This window comes from Capra hircus, chromosome 7 (genome assembly GCF_001704415.2).
Source record: "Capra hircus breed San Clemente chromosome 7, ASM170441v1, whole genome shotgun sequence".
NCBI lineage: Eukaryota > Metazoa > Chordata > Mammalia > Artiodactyla > Bovidae > Capra > Capra hircus.
The window spans coordinates 2205947-2225545 of record NC_030814.1 but is presented as its reverse complement, the minus strand read 5'-3'; the positions used below and the strand labels follow the sequence as shown (position 1 = coordinate 2225545).

Genomic DNA, 19599 nt, shown 5'->3' with positions numbered 1-19599 from the left:
CTATCTAAGCACTGCAAAACCAGGCTCTAATACTGATGTATTTGTGTGGTCACTTAAAATTTGTTTGACCCAAGGAAGTTCGTAATCTTTAACCTTTACATATTCTATTTCTGATGCAGGTTATCATGCTGCGCCACTGTTTTCGTGTCAGAATTTGGCAAGGCAAGTTACATAACCTGGGAAAAGTCCTAAGAATGTATAATTCTGTCTCATGACGTTCTAACTTTTCTTATAGTATATAGTATTTCCCCCCCTCCCAGTTTTACTGCAATATAATTGATATACAGTACCATGTAAATTTGATATATATAGCATGATGATTTGACATAGATAACACTATGAAACCATTATCCCAACAAGTCTAGTCAACACCCATCATCTCAACAAATGAAACATTAAACAGAAAAAAATTATTTCCTTGTGATGAGAAGTCTTAAGATTTACCCTCTTAACAGTTTTCACACACGCGGTCACTATACGCAGCGTCACCTACACCCACCACGTTGCACATCCATCTCCAGCAGGCATCTACTGTGTGCTGCTGCTGCTGCTAAGGCGCATCAGTCGTGTCCGACTCTGTGCGGCCCCATAGATGGCAGCTCACCAGGCTCCTCCATCCGTGGGATTTTCCAGGCAAGAGTACTGGAGTGGGGTGCCATCGTCTTCTCCGCATTCATCGCGTAACTGGGAGTCTATGCTTCTGACTGCCTTCATCCAATCCCTGCTTCCCCACAACCCCTTGCCTCTAGTAACCACAAACCTCATCTCTTTTCCTGAGTTTATTTGTTTTCAATGTATAATCGACCTACAACAGTGTATTAGTTCATTAGTACACTACCAACATAGTGATTGGGTATTTCTATACATTTCAAAACAATCACCACAATATAGGATTTCTCCTATAGTCACTTTGAGAAAAACATACACTATAAAGAGTAACTGAGAGTAATGATCTCCGTGGAGGATGACACACGCCTCAGTGACGCCGAGGCAGAGGTGACCCACATGTGCACACGCATGTGTAGGTAAGGTTTGTCTGTTTCCTACTTTACAAATCTAATCTCACGGGGTTTCAAGGTAAGACACCATTACAGTGTCCCTGAAAGTCCTCTCATTCCTTTTCCTTCCTTTACTTTTGACTCATTCATCTTACTACCACTCCTCCACTGGAAATCACCACGGAGACAGTGATTAAAAGACTTCTTAACAACAACATCCACTGGTGCAATGCAGGTTCCCAAACGTGAAAAAGCCTGGGCTTTCGACCGCAGGCAACTACAATTTTGAAGAAGCTATTTGTGTTTTGGTCAAACGAAGCAAAGAAGGCAAGACAAGCAGGCACCCAGTGTGCATGCTTACGGGCCTGTGTGCGTGTGTGGGGTGAGGGGAGGAAGTTTCCCAGCTGCATTAAGCAGCTACATAGACTCAGAAGCCACACGAACCAGAAGAGGGAAGTGATCTGAAATATATCTTTAGATACCTTTAATTTCATTTAACAAAGATACTTGTGTGTATGTGTATAAAAAATATTCAGATTCACAGACCTGTATAATTCAATAGAGGAAGTGTATTTCCTAAATGTAAAAAAACAAATACTATACTCTGCAGTAGATACTGGAAAATACTGTAATTTCAGGCAAATGGGCAGGATGTCAAGTATAATTTATATATACCCTGAACCACTACTCAGCAACTGCTATTATACTGGCAAGAAAATTATTCACCTTTTCTTGAAAGCAGTTTAGAAAAATCTTTCATTTTTATCACTGTGCATCCCACCAGCCATATATGGGTACCAGAGCACTAAAATACCTCCATAGCCTGGGCTAAGCGCTCTTCCAGCGCCATGTAAGTGAGGAACTGAGGATCCACATAAGAAATAGCTTCAGCAACTCCGAGTCCATCTGCGAAGCCATCAAACAAGCTGGGGAAAAAAAAGTACAACCGTGATTTGGGAAACCTTAATGGTGAAGACATAATTATACACTAGCATACTGACAAGCCAATAAACACACAAGCAGAAAACCTTAAAATATTTTAGTATAATCTTACGGGGTGAGGGGCGAGGAGAACCCAACAGGAAATTAAATGCTAGGTGTAAGGAGTTAAGATACCATTCCCATCCCTAACAGGCTGCCACACTCACTGCACAAAGTTCGTAAGAAAACCCTCTGCTGTTTCTAGTTCTAGTTCTGGGAACCGTGTATGGCTGGGATAAAGGTAACACTTTTTATCTACTAATTCTTTCCTGTGTCTTTCCCCTTTATTTCGGTTTCCAATTTGAATTTTGGTGAGAACATGGTAAGAACTGCTCCATCTGTTTTAATTCTATCATTGGTCAAAGACTCTTTTTCTTCTCTTACCTTGTACTGCTTAATCACTCTGGCTTAAGAATACTTTATTTTCTCAAGTTTTTCTCATTAATTTCTCTTCTATTTTTCTAAGGACTAGGGTTTCTCCCTTACCATTCAGTTTGAAAAAGATCTGAGCTCCTAACTGCTCACTTCTATTACTCTGAAGGTTGTAAGCCACTTGGAAGAAAATATTATGTCTTAATCTGGCTCTCATCTTCTCTCCTCCACCTTTATATATACACAGATTCCTCCCTTTCCTCTAGACTTGGAAATACTAAATACTTCAAGATTCAGAAAATATAAGATATCCTCCATCATCTTTCTAAATCTTGTTCTGCTGGAATTCCATCTCCTCAATTATCCTTTCTGCAGGTAATTCCTAAGCCTTTACCTAATACAAACTCTCTCTTGAGTTCTTGACCTATATTTTTAATTTTCTGTGGGGCACTTTACCTCAATGAACTCCTACCACCTCGAATTCAACATCTCCAAAACTGGGCTTATTTTGTCTAGTTAAAGACAAGCTTCTGTTGACCTCCACATTCCTATCAGAAACTGAGTATCACAGTCAATAACACCCAGTTACTTATGCTAGCTCAAAACAGTTATGATGTGCCTCTGCGCCTCCATTAAAATTACAAAGCTATGGCCCAGAGATCCAAAGTATTTCTATGAAGACTATACTACAGCTTAGTAGTATCTAAAAATCCGCAGACATCATACGGTACGAAAGGAACGGGCATTTTCACACAATCACAGATTTCAGAATTAGAATTAAACCTTAGATTACTGAATCCAACCTCCTTTGCACTGTTAACCCTTCATCTATCAGTGAGATACAGGTCAGAGAGGAAGAATCTTGGGAGTCAGACAGATAGGAATTTAATGTCACATTTAACTGAATTATTGTTAAACAATATGAAACTTTTATTGGGTTGTTCTGTTTATCTATAAAACAAACTAGATGAGTAAATGCACACAGGTGCTGTGCAGAGATGGCACCAGATCAGGCATTCAGGAAGCAGCAGAGCCGCTTCCTGCATGCAGGACACACACTGCTCTCCAAGCAGGCATGCGTGGCAGAGGAGGGCCCGCATTCCAAGTCTGAAATGTACGAGCTCAGTGCTCGAGCTCTGCCTGCTGAAGCAACACAAACTATGTCCCCTTACTCTTTCAAGTGATGAGAATCAATTATCCCATAAAATTATTTTCTTGTCTAAGCTAAAGAAACCTAGACAACTCAGAGCATAATTTGGTTGTACCCTGGTAACTGAAGAATGATCAGTGAACATTAAACATTCCAGTATTGTTCCTTTGGTAAAAACCCTGGTAATAACCGTCTCAGACGAGAAGCACCACAGACACTAACACAAGCAGCTTGAGAGGAAACAGGTTATCTTCCCACTCGATGGTAAAAATGGGAACTGTGCAGGGATGAGCTCTGAGAGGCAGTACCTTCACAGAGTGATCAGAATCAATGTCCTCATGGGACGGCTCGACACCATGTGCCTCCTGACACGCACTGAGAACAGAACCCTGCTCCTACGGTCTGCCTGCTAACGCCATCTAACTCACACCTAACCATGCCATCAGACAAAATTAACCTAAGAGACATTGCTGGAGTTCAGCTCCAGCAGCCAGGGGACCAGCCTGAAGGGATGAGCGGTGTCGGCGGGGAATGATGCAGCCTCCCACTCGAGGTGCGGGACTACACATTTATTTCAAGCATCAGGTCTTCTTTTATCCTTTGACAAAAGCATCAGGTCAGAGGTTTGACATCTTCAGTTCCCCTTCGCCCAGACTGTCGTCTCCTTGTTGCCCTTCAAGCAGAGCTCCTGCTTCAGCGGTTCTCTCAGAATCCTGTTTCCTTGCGATTACGCTGTATGCTATGTCTGGGCCGCATACCACACTCCTCAGTTTATTTCTTATCTTTCTAAATCCTGCTTGCCCCTAGGATCCTAAGCTCACTATCTCCTAAAAAGGCTTCTAGCTATTCCTAATTATTCCTAAACCCTAACCTCAACAAACTTCTTTGCCATAAACATTTCCCGCACAAACAGGTCTCAGATAACAATCCTTCCCGTGGCCTCAAGCTGAGGCCTACATGCTCACCCTGGGACATTCTTTGTAAAGAGCCTTGAACAAATGTCAATGGTTACTTTACAGATTATTTTCTGGGCACAACTGCAGAAGGCTTTGTGCTTTCTCATGCTTCTCTCAAGAACAATAAGCACCTTAACATTCTTTCCAGCCAACTCAACTGAAGAAAGGAAGAAACAAGTCAGAATCACAAGAGCTAACTCGTTCATCCTGGGACCGAGCCTGTGGGGTGAGGCGAGGGGGTTGGGGGCCATGCCTCCATTTTGTCAGTAACGCCTAATGTGGCTCCTGACAAGTCATTCTACAAAATAAGCAGCTTGTACTTTTAAAAATACCAAATTCATAAAAAACTAAGACCAAGGAAATGTTTCAGATTAAAAGAAACTAAAGAAAACATGTTAACTAATATATCTTGGACTGCATCAGAAAAAAAATCTCTAATGGCATTAGTGGGATAATTACAGATATCTGAATAGGTCTGTAGATTAGAAGAGTACTTGTATCAGTACTGATTTTGATTTTTATAATTTTACTGTATATGAAAATCTTCCCATTTTAATGAAATTCATTCTAGGTGATTTCTAAGTAAAGAGGCAACCATTACTAAATGCGTCAGAAAAAAATATAAATGAAGGAAAGAATGGCAACATGAACATGGTGAATGTTGATATTTACAGAGTCTCAGTGAAAGGGATATGGGATTTTCTGTGCTACTGTCTGCCATTTTTCTGTAAGTCTGAAATAATTTCAAGAGTTTTAAAAATTCTACTCTTAAACCATGATTATAGCCATAAAGAATTAATTTCTCACAATCTAATTAGGTTAAGTATTATTATCCCAATTTCTTATTAGGTTGATAATTATTAAAAAATAATAATGGTAACTCAATTTCTAACCAAGAGGAAACTTAAGTTGTTATCAAAGAATAAATAAATGGTACATTTAGGATGTGTCTAAATCTAAAATCTATGTTTTTTGCACATCAACTCCTACCATACAAATCCATGAAATAGTCTCTGGTTATCCTACAGCATTTCTGTGACTTAATGAAAACAAAAAAGCAAGCCAACTTTTGATAGAGGATTTTTTCCATTTTCCTTTAAGCTAAAATAAAAAACCAAAGACTTTAATTTTTTTTTCTATGCAGAGGCAAAACTGAAAAGAAAAAAAAAAGCATTAAATTTTGGAGTCACATAAGAATTGCTGCTGTTCACCACGGGCATTCCTTTAAGATGCCAAAATGACATGCTATTTTAATGTGAAAATCAAACCATATTTTTACCTTATCAACATTTAGCTACTACCACATAAATCGAACAGAATACCACCAAAGCAAATAATGAGGTGTTGCCATATTTAGACAAAATTCAGAACAGTAATTTCATAAATTTTGTCTTAAAAATCAAGGCTAAAAATTGGTTTCCATATTAGAAAAAAACAAACTACTTTGAAGCTTCACAACTTGGGGAGCAATCAGTAATGTCTTTACAAGCTTAATGCAACAGCCATATCCAGAACAATCATCAATGAATCGGAAGCTTTCAAATTTAAGTTAAAATTCATTCAATAAAGACCTCAATCATTTCTTCACATTTTTATGGGAAGCCTTTTTCGAAGGTTATTTAGAAATATATACATCAAGATCTTAAAAAATATCACATTAGTAATACCATCTCTTATTCATCTGTCCTAGAGAAACAATCTGATGTACAGATCAGGTTTTATGGGTGAAAAACTTACTGCACTATTTCAATAAGGAAATAATCAAGTACATTTTCGTGCTTCTGTAGGGTGGAGCGTTTATACAGTATTTCTCATATGAAACCATAAGTGTCTCCCAACATGCACAGATGATGCTGAGTACACAATCCTGCTGAGCACTGTCAGAAACGACAGTACATAATGCCATCAGGAAAAAAGTCAGAATGAACAAGCTCAGTAAGAGGGGAGTGGGCAGGCCTGAAGGAGGGGAGAGACAGAGAGGGCGTTCAAGGTCACCCAGACGAGCGCCAGGTGAGGCCACTGATTCCATTGTGCTTGGGAAGACAGGAAACAGGTCTCAGAAGAGAGCCTGTAGGATGAATTACAAACTAGCTGTGTGGCTGTGGAGAAATCCCACTTCTGCTTCTGTAACAGGGTCACTAAGATCTGCTCTGACTCTTCCCCTAGGGAGGGAGAAAAGGGTCAGCAAGGAGAATCATGGAGACACTGTGTTTCGTGTCTGGAAAAATTTAGAGAAGTACAAAGAAAAAATATTCAGAAAGAGAAACTGAAGACACAAAGGAAGCCTTAAAAATATATCACCAGGGGTCTGAATGAGTTTTTCTTACCTTTATTTTTCTAAATTTTCTGTAATGGAATTTTAACTGGAAAAATAAGACAAATTCTTAAAAATGTATCTGTGCAGAGAAGAAAATAAGGGTAGTATCAAGCCATAATTTTTTCCAGAAAAAGTAACAAAAACAGAGTAGCTGGAACAAACATTCTCTCTACATCTCAGTAATTATTCCAGAGGGCTGTGCACACTTGAAAAAAAAGTCTAAGTTTATAAACCAAAATAGATAAATTCTGATCATTCTATCACAAGCAGTAACAATTCTATAATCCATTTAATGTATATGTTACTTTTATTTGAAGCTCACTATTCTTTGCAGCATGAAGTAAATTTAATCCATTCAACATCTCTGGGAAGATACAACTGTATTTTGCAAATACAGAAGGAAAATTATAGTCTCAATTCTTCTGATTCAATCACAGGTTTTGAAATTCTTCAAGTAGTATTCATCATGGACTTTTATTTTTTACAGGATTATATTAAGTGCTATATTAAGGGGATCAGTACACACAATATAATTTGTCATAAAAAAATTTTTAACACCCAATTTAAAAGTCAGAAATCTCAAACAAGTATGTGAATAACTAGGATACAAGGTAAGCATCTGTAGAGTTAATGGTCAAAGAAGGAAGAGGTCAATGACTAGAGTTCATATAGGAAGCAATATCTGAAATGAGCTTGGAAGGAGAGGGAGACTGACAGATGAGAAAAATCGAAATATTCCCTAGTGTCAGAGATCCATTTTCATAATTTAGAGTCATGAACGATTCTACGCAGTGAACAGTGAGCATGGTACGCACACTGTGCCACATACCTCCAGTCCACATCCAAGTCTTCACTCACGCTGGAGTCATCCTCAAGGTTATTGTTACCATCCAACATGAAAGCTTCTGGCTGTGCAAATTCGTTAGCGGGCTCATTCCCTTCATCACTGCTGCTCTCATTGACTTCATTGTACTGTAACCAAGGAATTTCTCCCTCTTCCAAGGATGTTTGTTCCCTATTACAAAAATTTTCATGGAAGAAAAGATATTATTATTTTAAAACATACCATAAATTTTTTCTTTAAAGAGCTCTCTTTAGTGCAAGTAGATACTTTATTTAAATTCTAAATTCTTGGTAACATGATTCTAAAAAATCTGCCTTGTTTAGATGTGAATCCGTTTACTTGATATATATTATCTATACTCTCATTATCTGAATGGTTATGTCCCGATCTTGAGTAGCTCCCCTCAGTTACAGTAAGGCCATACTGCTCAGCCTGGCCTGCTAACCCTGCAAAGCAGGAGCCCGCCCCTGGGCTCGCCGCCCCCACCTGCACTGCTCTCCCGCTGCGCGCTCTCCTCCCGGAGCCTCGCCGACACCCCCTCCACGTGAAATGCCTTCCACCAGATGCATGCTGCTCAGACCAGAGGCAATGTCGCTGCTTCAAGGGAAGCCTGTCGTGACCACTCATTTCAAGCAGCTCACCAGTCACTGCTGATGCAGCATTCTGCTTATTCTCCTTACAGACCTTCCTTTTACTTATCCCTTTACTGTTTACTGTTAGTCATTCATCCACTAGAAAATAAGCTAACAGAAACAGGGACAGGCAAATCAGTGACACCGATAAAGATAAGGAAAATGAAAGTATTTCAAAACAACAGGGGAAAAGGCCATTTGAGGAATGACACTGAGACCACTGCGCACACACATGGCGGGGGGGGGGGGTGGCGTCACATTCTGATGTCATTTTTTACCTTAAATAAATTCCAGATCTATTTTACAGAAACGCATGTCTCCCTTCAATGCCTCTAAAAAACACAAGTACTAAAAGAACCACAAGAGAAATTTCCACAAAAATCTCAGTGTCGTTCTAAACATGATGCAAAATTTTGAAGCCAAAGATAAATTAATTGCTAAAGTCCACAACATACACATTAAAGAAAATGCTCATGGAAATACCAAAAACTTGGACACAAAGACCAAACTGAGAAAAATTAATAATTATAAGACATAAGAAAAAATGGCATTTCAAGGCTACAAACACTGAACAAAAGCTACTTTCAAATTTACAAATAAGACAATTATACTGGTAGAATCTTCTTATTCATTTTATTTGACAAAAAAATACCTTTTGGTATATTAAAAGGAGGTTAAATAATATAGTCTCAGCAAAGTTTCATTTTAGTTTGGGTTTAAGATGAGAAATAATGTTATACAACAATTTATGTATCTCAACTTGAAGAACAGCTAATTAGAACTCTATTCATTATAATGTGAAAATTTAACTTTAGGGATAAAAACATTTATGAAAGAGATGCAGACAATGCCCACATACAAGAAACAACACATTTTAAAGAAACTATCTCCTTCCATACTTAAATCCATTAATGTTTAATTTCTGCTCCTCAACTACACTTCACAATAACATGCTTTTATGATTTAGTCTAATAAAACAAGAGAAATGAGCATACCAAAATATGCTTATTTTGTTAAAGTTTTAATGTCTAATACATAGACAGTAGATGCTTTCTTGTGCATAATTTAGTTTCAGTGAAATTAAGCCTCAAGCAGTTTTTAAGTTCAAATCAAGCTAAGCGTCTCTGCGCAGCAGGCCTCTCTTCACAGCTTTCTGGGCGTACCTGGCACAGAGTCCTCTAACTCTTGGGACTCACTCGCCTCCTCCTAGGCTGGCCACTTCTCAAGGGCGTGACACGCTGTTGTCTCTCCTCACTACCCTGGAGGAGGGCATGGCAACCCACTGCAGTGCTCCTGCCTGGGGAATCCCATGGCCCGGGGGCCTGGTGGGCTTCTGTCCACGGGGCCGCAGAGTTGGACGCGCCTGAGCAACTGAGCCCAGCGCACTCCTCAGAGCCTCACTCCCTGTAACATGCGCTCGACACTTAATAGGTTCCCTCTCTGTGTTGCAAATGTAATAATAAACCCTTGAAAAAGAAATCTTTTAAAAGTCAAATAATTTAGATTAAGCCTAGAACAGTCCTTGAAAATGTCTGTTATTTCAATATACACCTACAAGAAATACATTTTTTCTTATTATACAGCTATCAAAATGACTATTATGCTGTAATTCAGATAGCTAACATAAAACTCAAATAAATGGTTGAAAATTATTCAGTATAAGAAATATTAATTTATGAGGTTTTTAAATTCAAAGAAGAAAACTAAAATAAGAAATTATTCTGAATCTAAATGATGGTGTCATTAATACTCTTTCAACTATATAATCCTTGGCTACATATTTTGCTTAACCATTTGTTTCTCTCGCTCACAACTCATCACAACACAGCTGTGAAACAGAGGATCAGTGCTGTGCGGTGCGTGCGCTCAGCGTGCCACACAGTCATTCACCATTTAACACAGGACCCGTCAGGCCAGAAGAGGGGCACTGTGGCTGGACCGAGTTGGCCTGACAGTGTGACAAAAGGAATCCTGATCTAAAAGAAAAAGAGCAACAGGACTGCAGAAGTACCGAGGACCAGCTGTTAGCTCCCCACGAACCACAACGGAGGAGTCCTCTGATCCCAGAGGCCCTCTTCCTGAGCTCTGGGCCATCTGCTCAAGAGTCTCACTCACCTTCGCTCTAAATATCAGGCAGTTACTTTCTCTTTGAACATTCCATAAGCAAGCAATCATGCTTCTCGGTTTTCAGGGGTGAGGACAACCCTTTTCTAGGCCCCGAATCCGCCTGGGATCGCTTCCCTTTTGTAAGAACTGGGTATCTCCATTTCCTCACCTTCGATTCCCTTTATTTTTTCATTCCTTTTTTTTCAATGCAGAATAAATGCCACCTATTTCAGTTCCCCAGTACACTGTGCCGAGCAATCCGAGCCCAGCCACCCAAGCCAGGAAGAACGTCGGCTCCGACCAGCACGCCCTTGTGCTCTGCCCACACTGCCTCTATCCCCTTGGCCTGACGAGGTACCATCATGTCCACGCTGCTTCCATTCCACTGCTTCCGAAAGGCGTTTTCACTGTTTTCCTATACTTAAATGAGACACTGACTACTGCCTGTTTCTAAACTTTATGAAATAGGTATGATACACATTTTCCCAGGGATGGTCACCCTCACTCAGCATTCTATCTTTACGATTCACCCATGTTTCTGTGTCTAACTATGGCTCATTCATTCCCTCTGCTGTGTAATACTCTATGTATGAATACATTCATCTTTCTTATTCATACATACCTGGGTAATATCCACCTCAACAAGCAGCGAGTAAGAACTGATCTACATCCTCCAAGACATCTGACACCGCTAACACAACAGGTGCTTAAAGGAAGACACCTCCTTGTGACCCTTTCATTGCTGCTGCTGCTATTTCTGGGCTGCACCACACAGCATGCGGGATCTTAGTTCCCCGACCAGGGACCAGGGACTGATCCTGCACTCCCTGCATCAGAAGCTCAGAGTCCTAACCACGAGCCCACCAGGGAAGTCCCCCTCCTTGTGCTCTCAATGTACACTCCCTGATTGCTAATGATCTAAGCATCTTTTGATATTTTTAATTCGCTGTTAATATTTCCTCTTCAGTGAGTTCTCTGCTCAAGGTTTTGATCATTTCACAATCAGACTCAGTTCTGCTTACTGATTTCCAGCTCACTATGTACTCTGCACATTAAGACTTACACTGTAAGTATAGTCTCCTAATTTGGCTCTCTTCTTCTCTATCTTTTTTATCTTTTACTAATCTCCCATCCTGCCATGCTAACACTTCCCCCTCGATGCCCATAGAAATGGTACACTTGTCTTACTCCTGATCTTAAGGGGGAAGTTTTTTTTAATGCTTCTTTATTGAAAATTATTTCTGTTTTTTTAGATAGGTTTTATGAGGGCAAGGAAATTCTGTTGTGATCCTAGTTTCTGAATTTTTATCATGATGAGATGCTGAACATTACAAGTGACTTTTTTTCCCCCACAGGGGAAAAAAAAAAAAAAAACAACAGAGAATCTGTCATTTGAATTTTCTCCTGTATTTTGCTAATGTGGTGATAACATTTATAGGTATTCTGCATGAAACTACTTTTACATACCTGGAATAAACTCAAATTGGTAACTGAATTTTATCTGTTAAAAAATACACTTAACAAATCCAGATTTCCAATAATTCTGTTTAAGAGTCTGCTGTATACTTTAATGAATTACATAAGCTTGTAATTTTCTTCACATACTCTTTTGGTACTAGGGTTATACTGGCCTTATTTGAATGACTTGGAAAAACAGTCTTTTCTCATTCTCTGGAATAGTATGATATGACCTTTGAAAGTCTAGAGAGAATTTAAAAGAATTCAGCTCTAAAACCATTTGGATTGGTTGTTTTCTCCATGGAAAGAGTATAAACCACTGACTGCGTATCTGTAATAGTTATCACATTATCTAGAGCAGTGAGTGTTGATGAACTCCACTCTTCTGGGAATCTGCCAGCCTCTAAGTCTTCGGGTGCACCGCTCCCAAGTTCACGGTGCTCTTCTTGGTCCACAGGCCTCCACTGGCTTTGCAGCTCTGTCCCTGTGTGCACTCCCAGGTCACCCATCTGCGTCATCTGTACTTTCCTGCTCAGTACCAACTGCAACGTCTTCTTGTTCTTAGCTTTGCAGAGTATCAGCTTCCGGCTTCTCTGATTCTCCCTGCTGTCACTGTTTTCTAATTAAGTTGACTTTTGTTTTCGTCTTCTCTAACTTGATTCTTATCCTACCTTAGTTTATTCATTCTAATATTCCTTTTCTATTTTTTAAGTTAAACGCATAGCTACTCCATCTTCAGCTTTTGTTTTTTTTCTAACATAAATATTTATAAAGATAAATGTACCTGTAAATATCAATTTCACTATAATCCCACAGGTTTTGATTGGTGGTGGTTTCACTATCATTGAGTTGCATGCTGTTTAAACTTCTAGTATGATTTCTTTTTGTCCTACTGGTTTTTTTTAGAAGGACAGATAATTTCAAATGCAAAGGGGGTTTTACATAACATACATGTATTATTTATAAGATTAATTGCATGACGGTCAGAGAAACTGGTCTGCAGGATCCTGACTCTTCGAAATGTGTCAATCTGTGCTGTGCAGTCTCTAGGACACATTCACTTCCTGTGTGTTTGTATTCCACAGCATGCAGTGTTCATTAAACCTTGTTTAAATGAGTGCCTCAAATCTGCAATTAATTTTTTGTATCCATGAATTAGAAATTCAGAAACGTATTTAAAATTTTTCTAATATGACAGAAAATCTGTCAATATTCTCTAGTTTGATTAAATTTTGATTTAAATCTTTTGGGTCTATTTTATTAGGTACATTCAAGTTTAAAACTGCTGCATTTTACTGGAAAACTGGCCTTATCACGCAGTGGCCGCCACCCTCCCCTCTTCTGTCTTTAAGCCTGCTTTGCTAACGCTAGTATGGCTAGTCCGTTTTCTTTCAGTCAGCATTTCCCTGAAATATTGTTTTCTGTCCTTTAACCTTCAATCTTTCTGTATGCTAATGCTTTAAGTGTGGGTTTTATAACAACATTTAACTTAAAAATCTAACTGATTTGAAGCTTTATCTTTCACAAGCAGAGAGTAAACAGTTTATTTAACAGAACTTTTCTTACGTGCTGCTTTTTTAATCTCTGTTTTTCTTCCATGTTTCAACGCTTTTTCTTCCTTTCTTTACTGTTATTTGGATTGACTTTAAATGTTACTTTTCCATGTCTCAAGTTTCTTTTTTCCTTGTATACAGGTTTCTAACACATATACTCTGTATTTATTCTTATGATGGCTATCCTTAAAATTTTACCAAACAAATCTACCTTATGTCCAAAGATAACTTTCGGACCTCTCCCAAACGACACCCTCCAACGCTGACCTTGCCCACCAACGGGAATGCTGCTGCTGCGCAGCGCGTTAGTTCTGCCCTTCTCACCAACTGATTCTACTTTTTAAATCAAATTACTGCGTGCTTCATTACAGGATACTAACGCAAGCACTGGATGACTTCCAAACGTGCTTCTGTTTGCATGCATGTATCTGTACATCTAACTACAATTCAGGACACTTCCCTTAAACTTGTAAGCTAAATATCCACGTGTCTTCTGCCACCTACAATGCATGTCTAACTCACACTTAAAACTCAAAAAAAGGGGTTCCTACTTCCCATATTTTCTCCCCAGGCTTCCTCATCTTAGTCAATGACATTAATGTCTACCTAATGCTCAAATAAAATACCCAGTCATAATTGACTGACTTCTCCCTCTCTCACACACCAATCCTAACTCAAAAATAGTCCCAAACTTGTTTATTCTCACTATCAGATAACCCCTCACAGCCTAACTCACTCTTACCTTCTTTTTTACTTTAGTCCCTTTCCAATTCAATCTCCACAAAGCTGTTTGATCTTTTAAAAATGTGTATTAAATCAGTTAATTCTCCACACTTAAACTCTCACCGCTCTCTCAACACTTTCAGCTGCTGTGTGCTGTTCAGCCTGGTTCCCGCCCACGCCCTCTCATCTTGCTCTCCACTGCTCATCTGCTTCAGCCCCATGATCTTCTCGCATGCCACGCCCTTTCCTTTCCAGCACCTCTGCTCAGATCCTTCCTACTGCCTAGAAAGTGCTCCCTCAAGAGTTGCTTGTGTATTTTTGAGATTAGTTGTTTGTCAGTTGCTTCATTTGCTGTTATATTCTCCCATTCTGAAGGCTGTCTTTTCACCTTGCTTATAGTTTCCTTTGTTGGGCAAAAGTTTTTAATTAGGTCCCATCTGTTTATTTTTGGTTTTATTTCCAATATTCTGGGAGGTGGGTCACAGAGGATCCTGCTGTGATTTATGTCGGAGAGTGTTTTGTCTATGTTCTCTTCCAGGAGTTTTATAGTTTCTGGTCTTACGTTTAGACCTTTAATGCATTTTGAGTTTATTTTTGTGTATGGTGTTAGAACGTGATCTAGTTTCATTCTTTTACAACTGGTTGACCAGTTTTCCCAGCACCACTTGTTAAAGAGATTGTCTTTCATCCATTGTATATTCTTGCCTCCTTTGTTGAAGATAAGATGTCCATAGGTGCATGGATTTATCTCTGGGCTTTCTATTTTGTTCCATTGGTCTATATTTCTGTCTTTGTGCCAGTACCATACTGTCTTGATGACTGTGGCTTTGTAGTAGAGCCTGAAGTCAGGCAGGTTGATTCCTCCAGTTCCATTCTTCTTTCTCAAGATTGCTTTGGCTATTCGAGGTTTTTTGTATTTCCATACAAATCGTGAAATTATTTGTTCTCGCTCTGTGAAAAATACTGTTGGTAGCTTGAGAGGCATTGCATTGAATCTATAGATTGCTTTGGGTAGTATACTCATTTTCACTATATTGATTCTTCCGATCCATGAACACAGTATATTTCTTCATCTATTAGTGTCCTCTTTGATTTCTTTCACCAGTGTTTTATAGTTTTCTATATATAGGTCTTTAGTTTCTTTAGGTAGATTATATTTATTAAGTATTTTATTCTTTTTGTTGCAACAGTGAATGGAATTGTTTCCTTAATTTCTACTTTCTCATTATTAGTGTATGGGAATGCAAGGGATTTCTGTGTGTTGACTTTATATCCTGCGACTTTACTATATTCACTGATTAGCTCTAGTAATTTTCTGGTGGAGTCTTTAGGGTTTTCCATGTAGAGGATCATGTCATCTGCAGTGAGAGTTTTACTTCTTCTTTTCCAATTTGGATTCCTTTCATTTCTTTTTCTGCTCTGATTGCTGTGGTCAAAACTTCCAGAACTATGTTGAATAGTAGTGGCGAAAGTGGGCACCCTTGTCTTGTTCCTGACTTTAGGGGAAATGCTTTCAATTTTTCACCATTGAGGATAATGTTTGCTGTGGGTTTGTCATATATAGCTTTTATTATGTTGAGGTATGTTCCTTCTATTCCTGCTTTCTGGAGAGTTTTTATCATAAATGGATGTTGAATTTTGTCAAAGGCTTTCTCTGCATCTACTGAGTTAATCATATGGCTTTTATTCTTCAATTTGTTAATGTGGTGTATTACATTGATTGATTTGTGGATATTGAAGAATCCTTGCATCCCTGGGATAAAGCCCACCTGGTCATGGTGTATGATCTTTTTAATGTGTTGTTGGATTCTGATTGCTAGAATTTTGTTTAGGATTTATGCATCTATGTTCATCAGTGATATTGGCCTGTAGTTTTCTTTTTTTGTGGCATCTTTGTCAGGTTTTGGTATTAGGGTGATGGTGGCCTCATAGAATGAGTCTGAAAGTTTACCTTCCTCTGCAATTTTCTGGAAGAGTTTGAGTAGGATAGGTGTTAGCTTTTCTCTAAATTTTTGGTAGAATTCAGCTGTGAAGCCATCTGGACCTGGGCTTTTGTTTGCTGGAAGATTTCTGATTACAGTTTCCATTTCTGTGCTTGTGATGGGTCTGTTAAGATTTTCTATTTCTTCCTGGTTCAGTTTTGGAAAATTGTACTTTTCTAAGAATTTGTCCATTTCTTCCACGTTGTCCATTGTATCGGCATATAATTGCTGATAGTAGTCTCTTATGATCCTTTGTATTTCTGTGTTGTCTGTTGAGATCTCTCCATTTTCATTTCTAATTTTATTGATTTGATTTTTCTCCCTTTGTTTCTTGATGAGTCTGGCTAATGGTTTGTCAATTTTATTTATCCTTTCAAAGAACCAGCTTTTTGCTTTGTTGATTTTTACTATGTCTCTTTTGTTTCTTTTGCATTTATTTCTGCCCTAATTTTTAAGATTTCTTTCCTTCTACTAACTCTGGGGCTCTCCATTTCTTCCTTTTCTAGTTGCTTTAGGTGTAGAGTTAGATTATTTGACTTTTTTCTTGTTTCTTGAGGTATGCCTGTATTGCTATGAACTTTCCTTTTAGCACTGCTTTTATAGTGTCCCACAGGTTTTGGGTTGTTGTGTTTTCATTTTCATTCATTTCTATGCATATTTTGATTTCTTTTTTATTTCTTCTGTGATTTCTTGGTTATTCAGCAGCATGTTGTTCACCCTCCATATGTTGGAATTTTTAATAGTTTTTCTCCTGTAATTGAGATCTAATCTTACTGCATTGTGGTCAGAAAAGATGCTTGGGATGATTTCAATTTTTTTGAATTTACCAAGGCTAGATTTATCGCCCAGGATGTGATCTATCCTGGAGAAGGTTCCGTGTGTGCTTGAGAAAAAGGTGAAATTCATTGTTTTGGGGTGAAATGTCCTATAGATATCAATTAGGTCTAACTGGTCTATTGTATCATTTAAAGTTTGTGTTTCTTTGTTAATTTTCTGTTTAGTTGATCTGTCCATGGGTGTGAGTAGGGTATTAAATCTCCCACTATTATTGTGTTATTGTTAATTTCCCCTTTCATACTTGTTAGCATTTGTCTTACATATTGCGGTACTCTTATGTTGGGTGCATATATATTGATAATTGTTATATCTTCTTGGATTGATCCACTGATCATTATGTAGTGTCTTTGTCTCTTTTCACAGCCTTTGTTTTAAAGTCTATTCTATCTGATATGAGTATTGCTACTCCTGCTTTCTTTTGGTCTCTATTTGCATGGAATATCTTTTTCCAGCCCTTCACTTTCAGTCTGTATGTGTCCTCTATTTTGAGGTGGGTCTCTTGTAGACAACATATATAGGGGTCTTGTTTTTGTATCCATTCAGCCAGTCTTTGTCTTTTGGTTGGGGCATTCAACCCATTTACGTTTAAGGTAATTATTGATAAGTATGATCCCATTGCCATTTACTTTATTGTTTTGGGTTCGGGTTTATACACCCTTTTTGTGTTTCCTGTCTAGAGAATATCCTTTAGCATTTGTTGGAGAGCTGGTTTGGTGGTGCTGAATTCTCTCAGCTTTTGCTTGTCTGTAAAGCTTTTGATTTCTCCTTCATATTTGAATGAGATCCTTGCTGGGTACAGTAATCGGGGCTGTAGGTTATTTTCTTTCATCACTTTAAGTATCTCTTGCCATTCCCTTCTGGCCTGAAGAGTTTCTATTGAAAGATCAGCTGTTATCCTTATGGGAATCCCCTTGTGTGTTATTTGTTGTTTTTCCCTTGCTGCTTTTAATATTTGTTCTTTGTGTTTGATCTTTGTTAATTTGATTATTATGTGTCTTGGGGTATTTCGCCTTGGGTTTATCCTGTTTGGGACTAACTCCTGCAGCTCAATTCCAGAAAAATAAATGACCCAATCAAAAATGGGCCTAAGAACTAAATAGACATTTCTCCAAAGAAGACATACAGATGGCTAACAAACACCTGAAAAGATGCTCAACATCACTCATTATCAGAGAAATGCAAATCAAGAGCACAATGAGGTACCATTTCACGTCAGTCAGAATGGCTGTGATCCAAAAGTCTACAAGCAATAAATGCTGGAGAGGGTACGGATCAAAGGGAACCCTCTTACACTGTTGGTGGGAATGCAAACTAGTACAGCCACTATGGAGAACAGTGTGGAGATTCCTTAAAAAACTGGAAATAGAACTGCCTTATGACCCAGCAATCCCACTGCTGGGCATACACACCGAGGAAACCAGAACTGAAAGAGACACGTGTACCCCAATGTTCATCACAGCATTGTTTATAATAGCCAGGACATGGAAGCAACCTAGATGTCCATCAGCAGATGAATGGATAAGAAAGCTGTGGTACATATACACAATGGAGTATTACTCAGCCATTAAAAATAATACATCTGAATCAGTTCTAATGAGGTGGATGAAACTGGAGCAGATTATACAGAGTGGAGTAAGCCAGAAAGAAAAACACCAACACAGTATACTAACACATATATATGGAATTTAGAAAGATGAGAATGATAACTCTGTATGCGAGACAGAAAGAGAGACACAGATGTATAGAATAGTCTTCTGGACTCTGGGAGAGGGAGAGGGTGGGATGATTTGGGAGAATGGCACTGAAACATGTATAATATCATATATGAAACGAATCGCCAGTCCAGGTTCGATGCATGATACTGGATGCTTGGGCTGGTGCACTGGAACGACCCAGAGGGATGGTACGGGAAGGGAGGAGGGAGGGGAGTTCGGGATGGGGAACAAGTGTATACCTGTGGTGGATTCATGTTGATATATGGCAAAACCAATACAATATTGTAAAGTAATCAACCTCCAACTAAAATAAATATATATTAAAAAAAAAAAGCTCTCCCTCAACTGCCAATTCTCATCTTTTAGAACTCAGTTCAAAAGTCAATTCCTAAGAGAAGTCCTCCCTGACCATTCTAAGTACTATAAGCGCCTGTTGGTTGCTTCATTACATTTGTGCTTCATTCCCTTCACCATGATCATCAGCTTGTGACTTACGATTATTTCCATCTTACATATTGCTGCCACTGCCACCATCACGTAAGCTTCATGACGGAGCCTGGCCTTGTTCACTGACACAACCCCAGGGTCCGGTACAATGCTTACGGCACGCTCAGCACACGGCACATACGGCACGCTCAGCACACGGCACATACGGCACGCTCAGCACACGGCACATACGGCACGCTCAGCACACGGCACATACGGCACGCTCAGCACACGGCACATACGGCACGCTCAGCACACGGCACATACGGCACGCTCAGCACACGGCACATACGGCACGCTCAGCACACGGCACATACGGCACGCTCAGCACACGGCACATACGGCACGCTCAGTAAATGTTTGTTGCTTCATAGTTCCATACCAAACATTACATATGAAATTTTTCACAAATTACATACAAAAAATTTAATACTTAGTAAACTAACTAATTGAAGGCAGGAAGAGAAGGGGACGGCAGAGGATGAGATG

At 39.0% G+C, this 19599-nt stretch overlaps 1 protein-coding gene across 1 annotated transcript in view; it reads right to left on the bottom strand.

Annotated features, from left to right (window-relative positions):
• The window catches only part of PJA2 (praja ring finger ubiquitin ligase 2), a 78722-nt gene that overhangs the window by 17583 nt on the left and 41540 nt on the right, over positions 1–19599 (bottom strand). The window contains exons 6-7 of the mRNA XM_018049984.1: positions 7604–7789; positions 1813–1924 (exon numbers count right to left, since the gene is read on the bottom strand). Coding sequence (XP_017905473.1) covers positions 1813–1924; positions 7604–7789 — 298 coding nt within the window. The remainder of the gene's footprint in view (positions 1–1812; positions 1925–7603; positions 7790–19599) is intronic.